This window comes from Caloenas nicobarica, chromosome 3 (genome assembly GCF_036013445.1).
Source record: "Caloenas nicobarica isolate bCalNic1 chromosome 3, bCalNic1.hap1, whole genome shotgun sequence".
Classification (NCBI taxonomy): domain Eukaryota; kingdom Metazoa; phylum Chordata; class Aves; order Columbiformes; family Columbidae; genus Caloenas; species Caloenas nicobarica.
In genome coordinates this window covers 102,771,246-102,791,731 of record NC_088247.1, presented here as the reverse complement: position 1 = coordinate 102,791,731, position 20,486 = coordinate 102,771,246, and the positions used below count along the sequence as shown (strand labels likewise).

Genomic DNA, 20,486 nt, shown 5'->3' with positions numbered 1-20,486 from the left:
CCGAGTCCCGGACCTGGCCCGGGCCCCGCGGCGGGACGGCTGACTGCCGCCACCCCGCCCGTGGAAATGGAACCCCCGGTCAGCCGGGGCCAGGCGCGGAGCAGCGACTCCCCCGGCCGAGGGTAGGAGGCGGGCCGGCCCCTCCCGGGGGTGGGCGGCAGGCGGGGCCCGACGGCTCCTCCTCGCCGGGCCGGGGTTAGTTTCGGAGCGGAGCCGGGGGCGACGGCAGCGGCGGGAGAGCCGTGCCCGGTGGGAACAAAGCGGAGAGCGGGCGGTGAGGCCGGGCTGAGCCGGGCGCTTCCCGCAACAGGTCTGCCCGCGCGTCCCAGCGACAGCACAGGGCCTCTGCCTCCCGGGTCGCCGGTTCTCCCGCTCCGGGCGGCGGGGCCGGTACCGGCCGCCCCCATGCGGTTCGGCTCCAAGATGATGCCGGTGAGTCTCGGGGCGGGCAGGACCGCGGGTTTCGGCTCGGAGCGGAGCAGCGCGGGGGGTGGCGCTCGGGGGCCGCCCCCGGGGCGCGGAAAGTTGGAGCGGGGCAGCGGGAGGAAAAATGGATCCTGCGGACGTGGAGGGGGCCGGGAGGGCGACCCTCCTCCCCTCCCTCCTTCCCTCTATCCGCCCTGTGCGGGCTCTGCGGCCGCGCCGGGGCTTCCCCTCCACCCTCCCCCCCCCCCCCCCTTTTTTTTTTTTTTTCCTCAGCTTTTCCTTTTCTTCCTTTTCTACGCCGAGATCAACTTGTTAGACGGGCCCGCTGGAGCAGAGCCAGCGCAGGGGAAAGGAGACCCGCGGGGCACCGCGGTGGGGCCGGGGGGAGGCGGTGGAGAGGGGCCCACAGCGCCTGGGACCTGCCCGCTTCGCCCCGCTCCGTGGGGGGATCTAAGGCTGCCCCGCTGGGGTCGCTCGGTCCCCTGCCCGCGGGGTAAACAGGCACCTCCTCTGAATCCTGCCTTTTTTTGTTTGTTTGTTTAAATGGTAGGAAGTTCTTAAAGTTGCCTTGAAACGAGCCCGCCCCCGCTGCTTCTGGGGGGTGGTGATGGTTGTGTTTTCGAGTGCCTGGACTCCAAGAGCAAGATGGTGTCCATGTTGTTTGCGGTTCAAAGTGATTAGGAGCTCTCGGGGGTAGGTGTTCCCGTCCTGGCCTGGGAGAATTTCAGTTGTTCGGGGCTCTCTGCGTGTTAAACCTGCCCTGCTCTGAGAGGTGTTTCTGTTTTAACGCTTCAGAAGGAACAGGGAAGTGGTTTCAAAAGGGACAGGGAGGACCACCTTCTACTGGAGTTTTACCATTAATTTTAAAACTACACTTTTTTGTTAGCTGAAGTTGAATGAAAGCATGGCACAACAGCTTTGCTTGGTTCTCAGCACAAAATACATAAAGGTGATGACGTAAAATAACTCTGGTTTCCTTAAAAAGTACGACTGACTGAATACCTGGTTTTACCAGCAGAGATGCCTCAGGAAATGCATAATCTGTTGTTCGGAGAGACTTGAATATGTGCAGAAAATCCCAGCAAGCTTAATACCTGCTTACGCCGAGTTGAGGGTGCTTTAAAATGTTCTCTCCCTCATCCTCCCCCGGGCTATACGGCCTGCCTTGCCGCGCTTCGTACTGAGGAGCTTTACACGCATAGGTAGTCCTTTCGATAGCGCTTTTCTATTAAAGATTATTTCCAGTTTAACTCTTCCAGGAGCTGACTGGAGCAAGTGAGGAAGGAACTGTACTGGGAGGTGAAACTGAATCCGTTCTGGAAGTGTATGGGTGTTTCAGGGATGCTTGTTTTGCTTTCTGTGCGAGGTTCTTCCTCTGCAATTAAGAGGGAACAATGAGTGATAATTTGGTCTTGCAGAGCACTGGAGAGGGCTGGGTGACTATTGCTGTAACTAATGAGGGAGGAACAGGGACAGAATATGAATCGAACTACAGATTAAATAGCCAATGTGTTGTGCAACTGTGGTTTTGTCTACCTATGAAAACTTAGAAAAAACAGCAGTAAATAAGGTGTTAATTCAACCCATGTCAAAGCCGAGATAGCTCATATAACAGCAAAATCTCCAGTGGATGTTATTACTGGCCAGTTCCTTGTCACTGAGTTCAAATAAAGGAGAAAACAAGCAAGAGCAGTCTTATCCCATCAGCGTTTGCAGGTGACAAGTTCCGGAGTATGCATTGCCCTGGTGGCTCAGACTTTTCTTTGGCTCATGACTCAACTCATTAGTGATTCTGGTTTTTAACCCATAAATAAAGGGATGGACACAGCCTTTTCACGTTGTGTTTACTGTGAATAATGAATTATTCGTGAGGGTTGAATGTGGCTAAAGGAATTAAAAATACTATGAGTATTAGAATTTTAATTCACCTTAAAAAAAAAAAACCAACAAAACCAGAATCCTGAGTTTTAATATAATCTTCAGAGGGAGAAGATGTCCAACAGTTATATTAAACAGTGGAAAAGGGTGTTAAAGTGCTGCGGTCCATTTGCTGTAGGGCAAATAAACAGCCACTTTGAAAACATTTTATAGTAAATACGCTTATGTGAATGTGAATATGAAAGCATGGAAAATGCAGTGCCAGAAGTAATTCTTACTATTTCTCTAAGTATTTCTACAGATTTCCTCTTTTATTTCTTCCTTTCCCCCTTGTACCCACCCGAACTAATTCTCATTTCTCTTTATAAAAAGAGGTTGAAAGAGTTTGGGGTGGGGAAGAGAATGAAGGTTTGAAGAAAGTCAGAAGGGAGCAGGTCATCCGAGTGATCTTTTATTTATTACGCACTAATGAGGTGTTCATGGACTTGAGTATCTTCATCTGCATTGTTTGAATGAGAAGTAGTAGGCTGGCCATAAACTACCTGCAAAATTTTTTGTTTCTTGCTTAATGTTTCTTACAGTGTCTCTTTCCCACCCTCCAAATAAAATGGACTGTATAAGGCTTTTAAGTCTCTGCTCCAGGTCCATCTCTGCTCCAGAAGGTAGCATGGACATGAGATTAAACAACACCGGAGGATGTCTTGGGACCCCGAGTGGGGAGCACAGAAAGTGTGAGCCCAGCCAGGAATTCACCTCTGAGGAGCTGCCAGTGAAAAGCCTGGAAACTGCTGTAGCAGCAAAACTACTCCTGCTCTTGAGAGACTACCCTGAAATGGGAATGTTTTCCTTGTGGTGATGACAGATAGGAGCTAAACTGCTGCTGTAGCCATATGTCAGGACAGTGTGATTAAAAGTCTACGTAAGGGTGTAATAGGAAGTAATTTGTGTGTAGCTGTGCTGATGAAGGTAATAACAGGGTTAATGCTGGCGAGCTGTGTGAAGTTGTCTCACCTTTCATCTGTGGAGGCTTGTGCGAGTGTGACTGGTACTGTTAAGTAGGGAAAAGGAGCTGGAAACACTTTCAAAAATAGCATATCTTTCTGCAGCATAACTGGGCTCTCTCCCTTATTTTACATCATTACCCTAAAGATCAGCATGTATTGAGAAATAATTTGCATCATTATGCATGCTGGATAAATGGCTTTTCGAAGATAGTAGGTGGTGACACAGATTCAGCTACCCTTTGATGCCCAGTGAAGTTTTTGGATCAAAATACCTTGGTGGTCTAGGGCCCATTTTGTCTAATGTACAGTAGTTGTTGGGGGCCTCCTTGAAATCAGTGTTGATCCAGATAGGCAGGTGTATTGTTAGGGTTAGGGACTAACTTGGCAAGCTAGTGAGTGCTTAAATTTCTAATTTAGTTTTGCCTTCTATCATCAGAAAAGACTTAAATTTCTGGAACTGAAGTTTCCTGATAACCATGTGTTCTTTTCTAACTCTATTTAAGTGTAGCGCTGCAACTTTGATACTATATGGAGCAGTGCTTTCCTTCTAAAGTCTGAGTGCCTTCATCCAAGTGGTCTTCTCTGAGCTGTTAAGTCTAGTGAGCACTGGATTTGAAGTACATATTTTCATTGCAGAATACTCGCTACTTTGTGGATGCGTGGTTTTTTTTTTTAAGATGTGTTTTTTCACCTTTAAAAAAACCTCTACAATTAAAGTTGTTTTGCTTGCTCCATTAGGCAGTTAACTGGAATTGCCACGTGGATTCTGAATTAATTAAATAATGTAGTAGTAGCCCATCTTGGGCAGTTTTCTTGGGAAACACTTTTCTTGCTGCTTAACTAAAGAAAATGTGACAGAAATGAATAACTTGCACTTTGTAAGAGCAGCTATAAGTTTATAAACAGACCCCTCCCTCCCCTCACATATAGTTTAACAACTTATGATACCAATAAGTGATCTGTAGGATCTCAGCCCCTGTTCCCTATAGATTTTTAATTATTTAAGCTCTGATCTGGTTTATCTGTCATGAACACTGTTGTCTGCCTGCATGGATTTCAGTGCACGAATGGGACTTCAGACTGTGAGCTCTTCCGAGCATATATGCCTCATGTCTTCATCTGTTTGAAATATGTAGTATCTGCTGTGTGTTCTTTTAACTACATTTCCATTTAATGTTATTTATCTAAAAGTTTTAATATTGTGATTGTATTCAAACATTTTCATGTGGAATTCAGTGTTTAAAGGATTTTGTCTAGAGTGTTGAATACAGCTTAGGTGATTATTTTGCTGAGCTTTCTTACCTCTAAGTTTCTACCTCTTGCATTTCTCTTCTAGACTGTGACCAGTCATTAAGCACAATAGGAAATACTGCCTCGAGGTTCCCAGAGTACCTTTATTTCCCCCTCTTTCAATTTGTTACAACAAGGTCTTTTTTTCTTTTTGCTGTGCCATGAATAATTGTTCCGGGGATAGTTTTAGATGCATTTAGTTTCTCAGGTGACATTTTTTAATACCTTAGCCCCCATCTGCAATTTGTGTTATATTATGCTGCAGTATGTTAAATAACTTTGTTTCTTTGTGTGGCTTTTATCAGACATGGGGGAAGGGCAATATTACGAATTCATACCAGATCAAGCTGCAGAGGCCATGGGAATAGCTAATTATGCTGCTTCAGATCTATTCAACAGTTCAGTGTTTGCCTTGTGGGGCCCTTGCATTTACTGTTTCAAGGGCTAGTATGCAGTGATGAAATTTAGGATGAGTGGATAATTCACAGGATTTCTTTAGTTTTTCTTCCTAGTGTTGCCAGATGGGATCTCCACTTTATTAGTGAGTGGGTCTGCTTTGTGAGATTAATTTACATGCAAGTCAGTTGGACTTGAAAAGAGGCAGGTATAAAGGTTATTTCAGCAGAATCAACTAGCAGGGTGGCAGTGTGCCTAGTGTTCCTTTCAAATTATTGATTAAGAAGCCGTCTTAAAAACGCTCTGTTTGTCTAGCCCCTGTCCTTGTTAGCAGTCTGCCTCGGGGACTCTCCTTTCTCTCCCACTGTGCGTGTTATTGAGCTTGTTTAATTCCGGGCAGAGTTGTGCCTTGCTGCCAAACAGTTTCTCTGAAGAGTGAGCTGGATAACCCCAAGGAGACTGACTCCAGCTGCCTCCCATGGCTTGGTGGCACAGCTGGAGGAGGACTTCTCCATTCCTTCCGTGCGGGCCCACCGATAACAAAGGAACCCCCAGATCCTGTTAGTCACTGGGCTTTTGACTTCCCATGAAGTGTAAAAACTTGTTTAATGCTCTGGAAACTGGAAGGTGCTCCTATTCAAAAGGTAACAAACATATAAAACTCTTCTCTTTGCTCTCAGTTTTACTATCTTTAGGCCTGGTTTCTCTCCGCTTAGTCACTTGTGAGTCAAACAAAGTCTTTTTGATGTTCAGTTCTCAAACAGTTGGATGGTAATTGTGTATAAAGGTCACTAGAAATCCTGGACATCATGTGAAGTATACTTAATTATCTTAGTCACTGTTGCTTAACTGTTGTAGAGGTTTCAGGCTTTTCTGTGGAACATGGAAGACTTGAAACATTGTTTAATATAGTGTTAGACAACTATTGCTGCTGTTAGGGAAAAATGTTCATGGAGAGGGAACTGCAAGTGAATTGGGAAAAGAACCACAATCGTGATACTCGTGATGCTGGACATGTTAAAAGGCAGAAACCAGTTTTATACTTGCTTTTGCTATTTGCATTTTGTTAATCATTAGTATTCTGGATCTTTCTGTTGATGTTTCGAGTTAGTCATGCGTGTGTCCTTGCCAGTTGTTTTGCCATAGCGATGGCATTACATGGATGTTGAACCTGGTTGTGTATAAAGGATGAGCCCTTTAGGTTTTGTTGCTGTGGCGTTAATACCAATAATTTTATTACTTAAACAGTAACATTGTTTCTGTAGCAATTTCTTCTATGCTTCAGTGATGATTCCAGGTCTTAATTGATATGATCCTTTGATAGATGGCTGTGTGTAGTGCCCTAGTGTTTATTGGCACCTATTTTATTAGGGGAACACTTCTTGCCTTTTTCTTGAGTTCTTAAAAATCCTACTCTTGCATACTTATTTCATCCTTTTGCAAAGTAAAGCATATATGTTTTAAACCCAGATATATACTGTAGTTATCCATTGTTCTGCATGGTTCTCTTGATTGTGAAATTGATTCAGGAAAACCTTTATCTGCAATGTACCTGGCTTATAGTTATGGTACCCAAACTGGAGTAAAAACATGGACACTTTCACATTGCTGACTTGATAGCTTCTGATGTTATTATTTTGAGTTGTTTGATGTCAAACATCTGTTCTATAAAATACTAACTGCTATGGATCAGAGCATTTAATGAAGGGAGTGGAAGCTGCGTGGAGGTTAAGCCACTTGTTAAAGGTCATGCAGTGAGTTCAGCCTGGGGTTTGGGAGACCTGTAGAGTCAAACTAACTGGTACATTGTGGTGCAGCTGGAACAAGCTTGTCATATCCAACGTAAGTATCAAATGATCTTGCTTAAAGCACTTAGATTGCCTGCACCCCTACTTCCGTACGGTTAATCGTGAATGGGGAGAGAACCTTGGTGTTCCTGTTTCACTGTTTAAGGCATATCTTGGATATTAGAAGCAGCACGTAGTGGGTTTTTCTGTGGTTTTTGTTGTTTTCGGGTTTTTTAAATATTTTTTTTTTCCTCTCAAGTTCAGAGATTTTCCTTGTCTTTTGATACCTTTATTTTGTGGGGCTTAACTGCTTAAGGAGCAATTTAGAGCTAAGCTTAGATTACTAGTTTTCTCTGTTGCGATAGTGTTAAATCCCTTTGTTTCTTTAAATTGAAAGCTAAAGAAGAGTCTCTGGAATTGTGTACTTTTCTTACTGACAGTTTCCTTCTGTCCTTTAAAAGAGGAAAATCCATGTTTTTTTAGATCTTCTTCAGTGGCTTCTTTTTTAATACTGATATTGTTACCCTGTTTGAGCTCTATGCTGCACCAAACCACCCGTGTGCTCTGGTTTCCAGTGGAGCAGAAGCCTGCGGGTCTGTGAACACGCTGCAGCCTTGCAGTGTGCCAGTAAGGAGCTGGAAGACCACATGTAAGCGCTGCTGTGGAGTATCCCTCTTGCAGTCTCAGGGTGTGCAGGCTCGGCCTTCTGCAGGATGACTGTCCCCGTCTTGGGTTTCGGTAGCCACAAGCCTCTTCAGCAAGCCACACAGGGGTCTCACCTCCCTATCCCTTAGTTTTGCCAGGCAAAGTTGAAGTCGTGCAAACTGGCTGGGCTAGCAAATCACACAGAAATGTGCAGGAAGGCTCTTACTCCCTGTAGCTGGGGTTCTTATTCAGGTATTTCTGTCATACCTGTGCACAGTTATAACTTCGTGGCAATTTCCTTGCTGCTTGAGAGCGGTGGATTGTCTGATGTACTTTTTTTTTTTTAAAGTGTGTGCAAGCACCTTTTTTCATCCTACATAAGTGATATGCTGCCCTGAATGCAGAACCTCACCCAGATCAATATCTCGGCCATGCAGAGCAGTGATTGATGGCTCTTGCCCTGGTTTCTCCAGGAAAGCGAAACCCATTCCTGCTGTCTTTGGGAATCCCAGGGCCAGCAAGACCCTCTAAAGGATGAGATTCCCAGAATTTCTTTGAGGTTCTTTGATCATAACTGCATTAAGACTGTGTGTGTTTCAACATAATGAAGTGCTCAGGAAAAGATGACATGGCAGGGAATGTGACTGATTTCTGGCTGTGAAAGAGGGAGGGAGGTGTCACGGCGTCGTGAAAGGCAGGGTGTGTGGGGGCCATGCAAAATACTCCAGACCTCCTTGGAGAATGCCATGAAGCTCTCTTGTGAAATACCAAAAATGACAAAGTGACTCTGCCATGGGTCGTGTATGAGCCATGTTTCTGAAGAGCATTGCATACTTATCGTGATGCCCCAAAGCCATGCTGTGCCTTCCAGCCTTTTGAGAACAAGTTTTACTACAAGGAAGGGTTTGTGTGGGAAAGCTATGGAAACAACACTGGATGTTTCTTTTCTCTGCATCATTATTCCTGTGCTGTTGTACACAGGTCTTGCCCAGGAGGCCTTTCTGCAGTGTGGTTTCTCAGTGTTGCACAAAAACATTGTTATTTAGGGTGCTTCTCTTGCAAATAGCAGTTAGTGGGGTTGGGTTAGAGAAAAAGTTTTCTACCTCCAGGGTAGCAGAATGAGTGACCAAATAGTAATAGGCTGAGAGGAACAATTTCTGGAGTTCTTGGGGCAGAAGAAATCTGTTGAGGAGCCCAGCATAATATAAATGTTCATTTGATTTAACTCTGTTTAATTCATTTAAAATAGCTGTGACATTGCCTTGGTGACCACCGTTTCACATGAGGCCATCTGTGAAGATCACTGTTGTGACTTTGCTGGTGACCGTGTGGAGAGCCACTGAGCACACCTGCTGCCTTGCTCTCCTGAACAGCTCTCCCTTCCTTGCCTTCTCGACTGGAGTGTCTGCACAGAACCTGGTATTGTCTAGAGAGAGCTCTGGGGAGTGAGCGGTGCTTAAATAAAACCTGTCAGACAGCGATAACTGTACAATCTGCCGCCCTTCTGCAGCTTCTGTTCTAGTAGCTGAATGTTTGCTGATGAAAGTTAAAGCACGTAGAGCTCCACGTTACAGGAGCAAAGGTTCGATCAAGCGGGGTGCTTGGTGGGCTAATGGGCTGACTGGCAGGGCAAGGTTTCTTTTTCTCTTCTGCTGTACTGGGTAAGTTGTACCTATCCCATTATAATGTGATTGACTTGTACCATCTGACCATCCATTGCTTCCAGTGTTGGAATAGCATTGCTGGTCCCTTTTAACTTGCAAAATAACAAAAAAATCCATCTGTTTTGGTGCAAAAGCTTAATGTGTCTTCTGTGCCAACTAGAGGTAGTATAATATTCTTGGGTATCTGCACAGTTACTAAAGACTTACTGTGTGTTTGCAGCCCAGAGTGGTAGGACAAAAGCCCTTCATGCGTTTGCGTAATAACTTCAGCTGTTGTCAAATAGATGTGATCACCAAGCGTAGGCATTTTGTGCCGATTGTCTTTGGCATTGCTGGTGGATGTGTTGGTTGCCTGTGCTGCCGTGCACAGTCTGCTTGTTCTTGGTGTACTGGCAGTCACCTGGATCTGGATCTGACAAGCACTTGGTGGCAGTCATTTGGGTCCACTGACAGCCCAGAAGGCTGATCGTATCTTGGGCTGCATCAAAAGCAGTGTGGCTGGCAGGTCGAGGGAGGTGATTCTGTCTCTCTGCTCAGGTGAGACCCCACGTGGAGTTCTGTATCCAGCTCTGGAGCCCTTGATACACAAAAGACATGGACCTGTTGGAGAGGGGCCAGAGGAGGCCACAAAAGTGATCAGAGGGCTGGAACAGCTCTGCTGTGAGGACTGGCTGAGAGAGCTGGGGTTGTTCAGCCTGGAGAAGAGAAGGCTCCGGGGAGACCTTATTGTGGCCTTTCAGTGCTTGAAAGGAGCCTGTAAGAAAGATGGGGACAGACTTTTTAGCAGGGCCTGTTATGATAGGACAAGGGGTAATGGTTTTGAACTGAAAGATGGGAGATTCAGGCTAGATACAAGACAGAAATTCTTTACAATGAGGGTGGTGAAACCCTGGCCCTGGTTGCCCAGGGAGCTGGTAGATGCCTCATCCCTGGAGACATTGCAGGCCAGGCTGGACGGGGCTCTGAGCAACCTGATCTGGTTGAAGATGTCCCTGCTCATTGCAGGGGGGTTGGACCAGATGACCCTTCCAACCCACACTATTCCATGAATCTATAATGAGGGTTGTTCTTCAGGGTACACTTCTATCGCAACAGGAGTGCGTTCCCACCCAGAAACAGTGGTGAATTGGGAAGGGCTACCCTACCGTAAAGGTATGGTGTGACATTATATCTAATTAATTTAATAGTAGGATGCTGCTGAAATGGATGGTCTTGTTCCTTTGGTTTCCATCCCCACCCAAAGCCATGTGTGTTTTATAGCTTCCCTGTGCATATAGTAAGGAGTTGGGTGATGGTTGGGAGGAAATGCTACCTACACTAAAGACAAAAAGGCTTATGTGGTTGAAGGGATATGCCATGTGGCTGCATAATCAGACATAAGGTGGGGGTGGGATTTGAGAAGAGCATGGCTTGGCTTTGTCAGCTCACCATTTAGGTCAGCTGAGCTGTAGCAGTCAGATCTTACCTTATGCTCTCCCTAACCTCCATGTTGTCTTGAGAGATGGTAATGAGAGGGGAATTTCTCCACTCTATTTGGGTATTCTCGTTCACTGCGAGGATTAAGTTGAACTAACACAAATGTATATTTACCCTGGTGAGACTGAGCAGCTCATATAGCAGGAAGCCTCTGCTTCTTGGGGGCAAGTACATAGGAGGCGGGAGCTGACCTTGAAAGCAGTAAAATACACAGACTTGTGCTGTGTGGTCTGAAATTCCTGTTTTGGGTTTCTTTCTTTTTTGTTTGTCCTGAAGGTACGTGGCTGAACAGCATGTTCTGGGGGTGCAGTGTAAAGGAGATGTCAGCCTGTGGTGTGCTAAATTGCCCCTGAATTTTACATTGTTGTAACGTGCTTTAGGATACCAGACTGGTCATGCTGTATCACAAAACAGCCCAAACAGTGTAACCTGTGACTTTGCCCACACTGGAATTACCCGTGTGGTTAAACACGTGTCATTGTTTCAGATGCCAGAAATGGTGTGTCCTCTGACCTACCTGTGCATCTCATGAGCATTTTGATTTGTCATAGATCTGCTTCATGGAGGTAGAACATGGATTTTGGCAGCTATTTTCCTGCAGGAGTGACTAATGTGATGGAAGGAGTAGTGTTTTTGAAAGTGTTTGGCACTGAGCTCTATGAATTTGCTGGGGTTGGAGTAAACCAGTGTTCTACTCTTCTTTATTTGTGACTTGCTACATGATTGTTTTGTGTTGCTATTAAATCACAAAGCTGCTGCTCTCTTATTCTTGAGTAGACATTGACTCAGGAAAAAAAAAAAAATCCTCTTTTCTACTTCAATACTCTGCCTCCTGCATGGGAGCTTCCAGGAGCACAGACTCCTGTTGCCAGTAAGTAGAAGGTAACACATTTGCTTGGTGCACGAGTCAGGTACTTGTTGCATGATAAATGTGGATTTAACTTTCATGTTCTGGTGGGCTGAGGTCAAGTGTTTCCTGCTATGAATGTCGATGGTCTTTTTATTGGCGAGATTATTATATGCTGGCTGGAAAAGCAGAAAATGAGTATTTTTAAACCCAGTAGAGAGTTGGTGTCTTAGGCAGTGGGTGGTGTGATGTGGGTGGTGTAGGTGCCAATTTACCGTGATAGCCTGTTTTGTTGAGGCGTGGGTTGTGTTAAATACACTTTCATCCATGGTGCAGGTGTAATGTTGCTTTTCTCTATGAAGGGACCTGGCTTGTACAAAATCTTTTTTGATTGCCAGGAAAAATACTGGGCTTTCTTTTCATTGTAAGAGTATACATGCATCTTAAGGCACTATTTTGAGAGGTGTAATTCTTAAGTGTCCTGACAGGCAGCACTTGGTGTGGCTTTTTATTGGCCTCTAGCTGTCTAGGAAGCTGAGAGAACAGTAACACTTATTCCCAGTGGGGGGATGTAAAGCTCTAGAGCAGCAAGAGCAGTTTAGTTTCTTTTTTATTTTCCTTTAGTAGTTTTTGTTTTTGTTTTTGTTTTTTTGTTTTTTTTTTTTTTTTTTTTTTTTAGTACAGAGACTACCTCTGGGTTTGATGCAAGTACAGAAAATGGAGATGATTCAGATTTAAGGTTGAGTTCATAACATTGCTCATTCTGCTTGGATGTAGCCTTGACTTTAGGCTCTTGTTAGGTGCAATGTGTGTTGCGATACTGAAGAACGGGAGGAGGAGCAACTGTTGTAAACCCCTGTGGATATGTTGTGTTGAGCATAGTACCTATTGTAAGAATTTTTTTATCTGCCTGAAAGTAATACGAAATGCTTTCTCCTTGTGTACCAAGTATTTATAACTCTGCGCTGAAGGCAGAAGATGAGGCAGAGTCTGCCTAAAGGGGCAAGCCTCCCAAGACCCAATTCTCCTTTGCTGACTCCAGGAGGAGGAGGAGCAAGCTCCAAGTAGGACACCAACAGTACAAGTCTGAACACCGTGTGTAGGCTTGCTTTTCTGCCAGTCAGCTTGCAGCAGGTTTTGGTGGAAGTGTCCAACAGTGAAGAAGCAGTGGCTCTAAGGATCCACAAGGAAGGATTTGGGGAGAAAGAGAACGATTACTTGAGAAGGGAGGCAGAAATGTGTGAAGGAGAGGAACTTCTCAGATGGCAATGGGAGGCAATCTATGAACACGCTGCTGTGTGGTAGTCAGGGTTTGTTTACCCTTAATTCTTGCAGTTGTTTAACCACAGTGGTGCAAGTCCAAGTGTGGATTCAGGTCTGAGCAGAATGAGCTGTACACGATGTGTTGGCAAATGTGGGTGCTCGGTAAAAGGCTGTGGTTTTCTGCATACGTTACTGAAAACGATTTAGTTTGTATATCTTAAAAAACAAACAAACTGGCCTGTATCTTTTAGAACATTGGGGGATGGACTAGGTGACCTTTGAAGGCCTCTTCCAACCCAAATTATTCTGTGATTCTACTTAATGCTGATGTTACAATAGGTACCCACAGTGCAAAAGTACAAGTGGCTTCAAAAGCCACACTTGATTTGAGACATTCTTGCTTTCAGTGGTATGTGGGAGCTCAACCAAGGAGTGTGGAGTGTTTTGCTCCTGTGCTTAGTGTTCATCCAAAATAGTGAGCTTCATTTGCATGGACCTGTCTGATGTCTGGCTTATGGGAGGACTTTTCCTCTCTTCTTGTGTTTGAGAATGACTGAAGAAAAACATCAAGTCAGAAAATGTAACTTGGGTTCAAAATAAAAGTCCTTTGTTTGGAAAGCTCTCTTCTTAATGCCTTTGTGTAATACTCTACTGAAAGGGGTGGGGGGAGAATGTAGGTTAGGAATCCTGTATTTGCCAGTTCTGAGCTATGCCTGACAGATTTCACAAAATCAAGCTGGCTAAACGAAGGCGATGATTTTCTATAGGGTTTGGCAGGAGGACTGTAATCGCATCTTCCACATTTGTAAGTCTGAACTGAAGCACTGAGTTCTGTCTTTGAGGCTGCACTCTGTGAAGCAGGAGGGTTGCAAACATGCATCCATGAATTTCAGGTGGTAACAATGCTTTGGCCAGAACTCGGCCTGTTTTCCTTGCAGCTTTTCGGATTCCGCTAGTGATGATTCAGATGTGTGCCTGATAGTGAGACATAATGTGGCGTTTGGGCTGTAGCGTTTGCCCAGTTTAACTAGTATATACCAAAAGCAGATGGCTTTCATTCTGTTCTCTCTACATAAACGATTAGAGAGAGAAAAAAAGGAAGGGGAAAGTTTCCTCATTGCTGTTTCCAGCTCTTTTTCCGCATCTCTGCAGAAACGCACATAGATGTACATTGTATTTTAAGTCCTAGAAAAAACTGACATTTTTACCAAAGATAAAACACAAATGCATAATAAATTTATCTTTAAAATAATCTATACAAGCAGAAACTAACATGCCTTTGAGAGTAAAGGCTCAGTCTTGTTTTCTCCTGTGATACAATTGAAAGGGAAAAGGGCTGTGCTTTATATAGACTGGGAATAATCTGAACAATCCCACAGTGCTTCCTACTGCACTCCACCTACCTTGCATCATAACTTCCTTTCTCATATTTATGGCCAAAAGCCAGTACAATAGAAACGGAGCAGTGTGTGTGGCGGGTGAGACAGCCAGAACCGAACTTCGTGCATTTGGGTGTGGCTATAGGCAAATATTAAACTTTACTCTGCGTTTCTGTTGAACCTGGCTTCATTGAGCAGCTGAATATAAAAAGGATCAGGGATAGCAATCATCCTGTGGGCATATCTTCTAGTAAGTCTGTTATAATCTTTTGCTTACCTTAATCTTTTCTTACCTTAATCCTCAGTCAGCTACAATAAGTGAGGATGTTGCCTACTGAAGGACTGTTTTCAGGTTCTGAGGAACCTGATGTGAAAGAATCCCTGAATTACTTTATTATTGTGGTATACTTTGGATTAAATTAAGAGCTGTAACTGGGCACCAGTTCAGAATGCTGCTTAACAGAACAGGAAAATGTGCTGTTGTGCAGGCTGTCTTCTGTTATTTAGAAAGTTGCATCAAGTCAGCAAAAATATCTGTTTTAGCAGCTGATTTCTTCATGACTATCTGGGAAGGTGCAGCGTCAATGTTCCCACTAGGTAAGATGCAAAATGTCCATTTAAAACTCTTTCTTTGGAGGGGTTTTAGATTTATCAGGGAAGACTCTGCAGCGTCAATGTTCCCACTAGGTAAGATGCAAAATGTCCATTTAAAACTCTTTCTTTGGAGGGGTTTTAGATTTATCAGGGAAGACTCACTTGTGGTTAAAACTGTGGGTGTTGGGTCTGTGGGTGGAAGCAGTTATTTCTCATTTCTGTCACCTCTACTTGAAATCTGATAGTTAATCTGTTCTAAAAATTCTAGTTGCTAGTTTTTCAGCTAACTAAAATTAACTTCTAAAAAGATATTTTATTTCAGGATGTAAATTATATTGTTGTAGTTCTTTTCCATCCCACATGGTGTTTAAAAAAGCTATTTGGCATATTTGTGAAATCTGTATTGATGTATATTGCTGTGTAACCACACTGTGTAGAAAAGTCATTGTAGGGCATGTTACGAGCTCCTTTTTGGAGCACATCAGGTGTAGGTGCTCTCCATGTTGTAGGAAGATATATTGCCTATATTGAACAATTTGCTGGGTAATATTATAGCTGTAACTCGGATAACACTAGACAACATTACTGCACAGCATTGCATTGTCCACCTTAAGAGCGACTTTTAATGCCTCCTTAAAAATGAGGGCTAAGAAAATTTGTGATGCAAGCTAAGACCATTACTTAGCTGTCTTATGGAAATATAAAAACCCCCAACACTTTTATTGTGTGGTTCAATGGTATTAGGTTTCGGTCTAAAATGCAGAGTATATGGAATGTGGTACAGAATTATATTATTAGCTCTAATGCAAGGTAATGGAATGAATCACAATTTCCAGAGGCAGTGTTCTTGTTTGGCTACCAAATAATATTCTTGTCTATATCATTGCTTTCTTGTGTGCCTCAGTTTCCCTGCTTGTAAAGTATGAAACTGCTTGCTTGTGTCATGACTTCCTGGTCATACAATACTTTGAAGATGAAAAATACTCATTGAATCAGCGCCACAGTTTGTGTTGTATGTTACATGCTGTGCAGGAAGACTACATAAAGTTAGGAATTCAGCAACTGGTGCAAGCCAGGGTTAAGGTGTGTGTATTTTTTCTGTGGTTTGGTTTATTTATTTATTTTAAAAATATGTACTTGATTATAATCATCTTATAAGGGGCTGAGTTTTGCCCTGGAAGATTGTTGTCTGTTGTGGAAAATTTATTATCTAGATTAGTTTTTTCACTAGAAACTGTAGGGAGGGGAAAAAAGTATATTCATCTGTTACACTCGGGTAGTTTCAGTAATTAACGAAGTCGTTGTATTTTAATTTGCATCATGCACCATAATAGTTTTTCCTTGAATATTTGCATCCTGAATAATTGAATATTATTATATTTTAATTTGAAAATGTCAAATTTAACAGCCTCTTAATACCTGAGATGTGTGATACCAGTTCTGTAATAAGTAAGGAGTAAGAGAAGTCTGATCCTTACAGAAACATCATCAAAACCAAAAAGTCAATTGCAATTCCATGTTTTCCTCCTTTTAATCAATAATTGACATCATCTGGTCTAAGGAGAAGATTGATATGAGGTCTTTGATATGAAACTATACCTCACTGGAAGTATGTGAATTGTGAGGTATGTGTTTACTCAAGTTTGTATTCCGAACAGATTTGAGAGGTGTTTGTGTGTGTTGTGTGGTTTTGGAGGTTGGTTTGTTTGTTTTTGTTGTTGGTTTTTTTCTTTTTTTTTTTTTTAAAAACCAGCAAAGCAGGACCCAAAATGTAGTGCGGTCATAGCCTAGCGCTTTCGTAGAGCTGGCGATTCCTAAATGTTTCACTTTCAGTCGAAAACATCTCTGCAGCTGTTGAGACGTGTTATTATGAGACCATTATTATAATATGTTGTATTTAATATTGGTGCAATTATATGAAGTGACCCTGATGAGCTTAGCAACAAGTGGGTCAGATTTGCAGGAAGATGTAAGGCTATTTGGGATTGACGTGCAGAAGAGAGATGGAGGATTATAAAGTGGTGTGTGACTTGTTTTAATTGATGCCTTATTCTGTCCTGTTTGGTTGCTTTTCTTTCTACATTTTCTTCCTAGGCGTGTTACAATCCAGACTTAGTGGCTGGAGTTGGAGGTGATGCATAAGTAATATGGGTTGGAACAAAATGATATATTTCATGCTGAGAGTACTCGAAGCTGGAATTCCTACCAAGTTGGATTTTCTTAGATTTGTGTCTTAAGTGGCAGGCTTTTTTGAGACATGAAGTCCTTTATGTTCTGTACTCTGCCATTGAGTAGTTTGAGTCATAGGTCGCAGTCATTCTTTGCAAAAACTCTCTCTTGCTTTAGCTCATGTGTCCTTGGTCATCCCTTCTGTGTCCTTGGTGCATCCGATCGAACTGCCTCATTTGTGGTGGCTCCGTAACTGCAAACTTTTCTTTTTGAAGGTGTAGCAGAGTCAGCTGAAATCTGTGAGGTGATTTTTTTAAAAGCAGCTGTTTCAGAAGGTACGTAGTGCATCCCTGGTTTCTTGCAAGTGTGCCACAGTACTGGAACGCTTTTACATTTTAAAGCCTTTGGTACTTATAAACAGTGAGTACATCTTGGGGGTGAGGTGGGGAATGAGGGGAAAATCTTCAGAGCTTAGGGACTGAACTCCTGATTAAAAGTGCTCAGCCTGTATGCTGGGCATTCCTAAATCTCAATCTTTAAATCTCTAGGAGAGGAAAAAAAGACCGGTCCAAGGCTATGTGGGATTGTGGGATATTTCAGTATTTGCCTGGATGCTGTATTTAAAAGAAGTGTTACATCTGACTGAGATTTGTCTTCCTCTTTTTTTATCAAGTCTTTCATTATGCTTGAAGCTGAATTTTTTTGCATGTTGTTTTTTCTTTTTTCCTTCTGTCTCAATTCATGCATGCCTATATACAGAGTGTTTCAAGAAGATGGACTCAATTTGAAATCACTGTATCTCTGCAACCACCGACGAAACTCTCACCACTTGAAAGGATGGGGCATTAGGATTACTAAAAGATTACTAAAACTTGACAACTCATTAAACCGTTTGTAAATTTTTGTGTATTTGTAACATGTTGCCATTGTGAAATATACTGCTTTGAAACTGGGCCCATCTTTTTGAAACACCTTGTATACCTCTCTTAACTTCAGGGAGGAGCAAAAGACAGCTTTGTGCTCCAGCTTGATACAATCTACAGGATTCAAACTTCTGAACAAGATGCCACAAGAGTATTCTGGTTTCCTTTGTCTCTTGCTGCTGCATAGTGATCAAACAGCAATATAAACTAGCTGGTAAGGTGGTTAATAAATGTTGCATTTGAAACGCTCCCAGGGGAAGGATGATTTCTTGGCATCCCAGTGCGAGGTGGTTGAAGCCACAGCAGCCACCAAGCGTTATGAGCAGCGCCAAGAAGCCATAGCAGGCTTTTGGTTCACACACCAGCTTTACCTTTTGCAGCCCTTTCCTGGGAGAGAGACATCTCTGTGATGGATGCCCTCTGGCCAGTGCTTGCCCTGGGCTACCCCAGGAGACCTCACAGATGTGCAGGCAGCTGTGCAGGCAGGGCTGGCTCCTTGCCTCTGCCCTTCAAGGTGATAAAAGTGACTGCAGTTTGGTTGGGAGAAGAGGGACACAACTGCTTAGAAGACTTCTGAATCATCTCAGCATTGTCCCTGGAGCTAAAGGGAAGTGGGATGAGGTATCTGTGAAGGTCATGTCAACTTTATAGCCTTTTAGTCACTTTAGACTTTTTGAGGTGTGTCTTGGGGGAATTTGCAGAGTTTAGTTGCCTTTTTTTTTTTTTTTTTTTAATTCCTCTCCAGTCCCTAGAATACATGGGATAGAGGTAATGCAGACACTACAAAGTCTCAGGAATGACCCCCACACACCAGGTTTGCGTGCTCTTGGCTTAGTGTATTAGTAATTATCCTGAGCATTGTGGATGGAAATGGCAACTCATGATCCTGCCTGTGTAGTTGTCTGTATTGGTAAATCCTAAGGATTAACAACTGGATATAAACAGGCACACTGAAGGGTGAAAAGCCCTGCCAGGGTCAGATTAGGTCTGCTTTGTTTATAATGCGATGTTTTTTATAATTTTCTCTTAATTCCCATCTGTGAGCTCGTTTTAAAACTAACAAATGTTACTGCAGATACACAGCCTGTGTGATTTGGTGGTGTTCTGAATACGAGGTTGTACAGCATTAACTGTGAAGTGTTGATATGTTTTATGTACCTGTATAACCCTGCTGTAAAGCTATTTGGGATCATCTCATTTTATACTTTTCTGTCCCAATTCTTGTGATTAAGAGGTATCCTCACCTGTTCGCACATGGCATCCCTTATTGTTGACCTCCTCTAGAAAACACCACATCTGAAGGACAGCACATTCAAGGGCAAAAGATTAAAGCTGAGTATCAGAGTTCCTGCTTGGAAAGCTTTGTCTCTTAATTTAGGTCAGTACTTCAGTGCGCTGTGCTGTGAACTGTGACAAGAAATGGTTGGGGGATCTGAACGTTTTCCTAAGGATTAAAGGCAGTCTCTTTCAGCACTTTTTTCCACACTGGCAATATTTGTAGAAGGTCTTTAGGAATACATCAGAAACTGTCATCTTGAGGAGCTGGGCAAAACCAGAGATCAGAAACTCTGCATGCTCTTGGTGCTGAATCTAGTGCAGTTCCAGGGCCCAAAATACTATTTGCAAGTATTTATACTGTCGCAAGTGGGATGAATACTTATACTCTGTATAATAAGACATGCTGAGTGTGGAGTGTTTTAATAGAAGTTTTTGAAAGAATAAAGTTAACCTCTCTTATAGTGGGTAGAGGGGACCTTGGCACTCAAAAAAAACCCTGCAAAGGGATGTGCCTGTGTGTGGTTGTATTCCGGGAGGATCCCCAAGTAGCAGTTCCTAAAACTGTGAAGAAGATGGGGCTGAATTTTACTGCAGTGGCATCAAAAATACTCATTCCAGAGTATTCACACAAACCTACAGAAGTAATGTTTGCGGTAATGTGTTGGTGTGTGGTTTGGGGTTTTTTGTTGTTGTGTTGTTTTTTTTCTTCGTCTGGTTGGTTGGGTTTTTCTCCTCCTTTCTTTAAATTTAGAAAGATATTTATACCTCTCTTGCCTTGTTTGTTTTGGACTTTTTTTGGACCTTTGAAGTGTTGTTCATAAGGATGTATACCCCTTTTACCCTCTAAAAATGAGGACAGGCAAGGCTTTGTGTCTTCCTGCAGAACAGCTTTTCCAGTTGTATGAAAAAGACTGAATTGTGTAGCCTGTTGATAAGATTTCTATTGCTTGAAATGCTTAGTAGAGTAATTACTTTCTGGAGACATTTGACTGATTTTTGTGTTGCTGGAAGTCATGCGACTAGCAGCCAGTTGATACTGAAGTTGAGAATAGGTGTTAGGAGAGAACTGACATTAATTTTTGGCTAGCAGCAGTTAAACTTCAATAGAAGTTTAATAACATACAGAAAGGTGGTGTTCAGAGGCAGTAGTCATCAATATTTTTTATCACATGTCAAATAAGGCAACTAATTTTTAAAATGCTTGTTTTCTAGTTGTGGCAGGAAAGGCATGACCAAGAATAACATCTAGCTGTGTAGTGTGTTCGTACAGAGTAATAGCCAAAGATGAAGGATCCCTCTAGAGCTGTGAAGAGGAAGCCAAGTAAAATATCCTTACTTTCCTGTGAATGGCGTTTGGGGGGGACCTTGTATTCGAACTGAGATTAAGGATGTTGCAAGTCGACTTGCTTTTCTAAGAAACCTTCTGATGAAATGCGTTGTGGGAATGCAATTAGGTTTCCACTTCAC

General features: G+C 43.0%; 1 protein-coding gene across 2 annotated transcripts in view; it reads left to right on the top strand.

Annotated features, from left to right (window-relative positions):
- Nucleotides 1-217: 217 nt before the first annotated feature.
- The window catches only part of TP53BP2 (tumor protein p53 binding protein 2), a 48,350-nt gene continuing 28,081 nt past the window's right edge, over nucleotides 218-20,486 (top strand). For both annotated transcript variants that reach the window (XM_065632365.1, XM_065632364.1), the window contains exon 1: nucleotides 218-432. In XM_065632365.1, coding sequence (XP_065488437.1) covers nucleotides 406-432 — 27 coding nt within the window. In that variant the 5' untranslated portion in view covers nucleotides 218-405. The remainder of the gene's footprint in view (nucleotides 433-20,486) is intronic.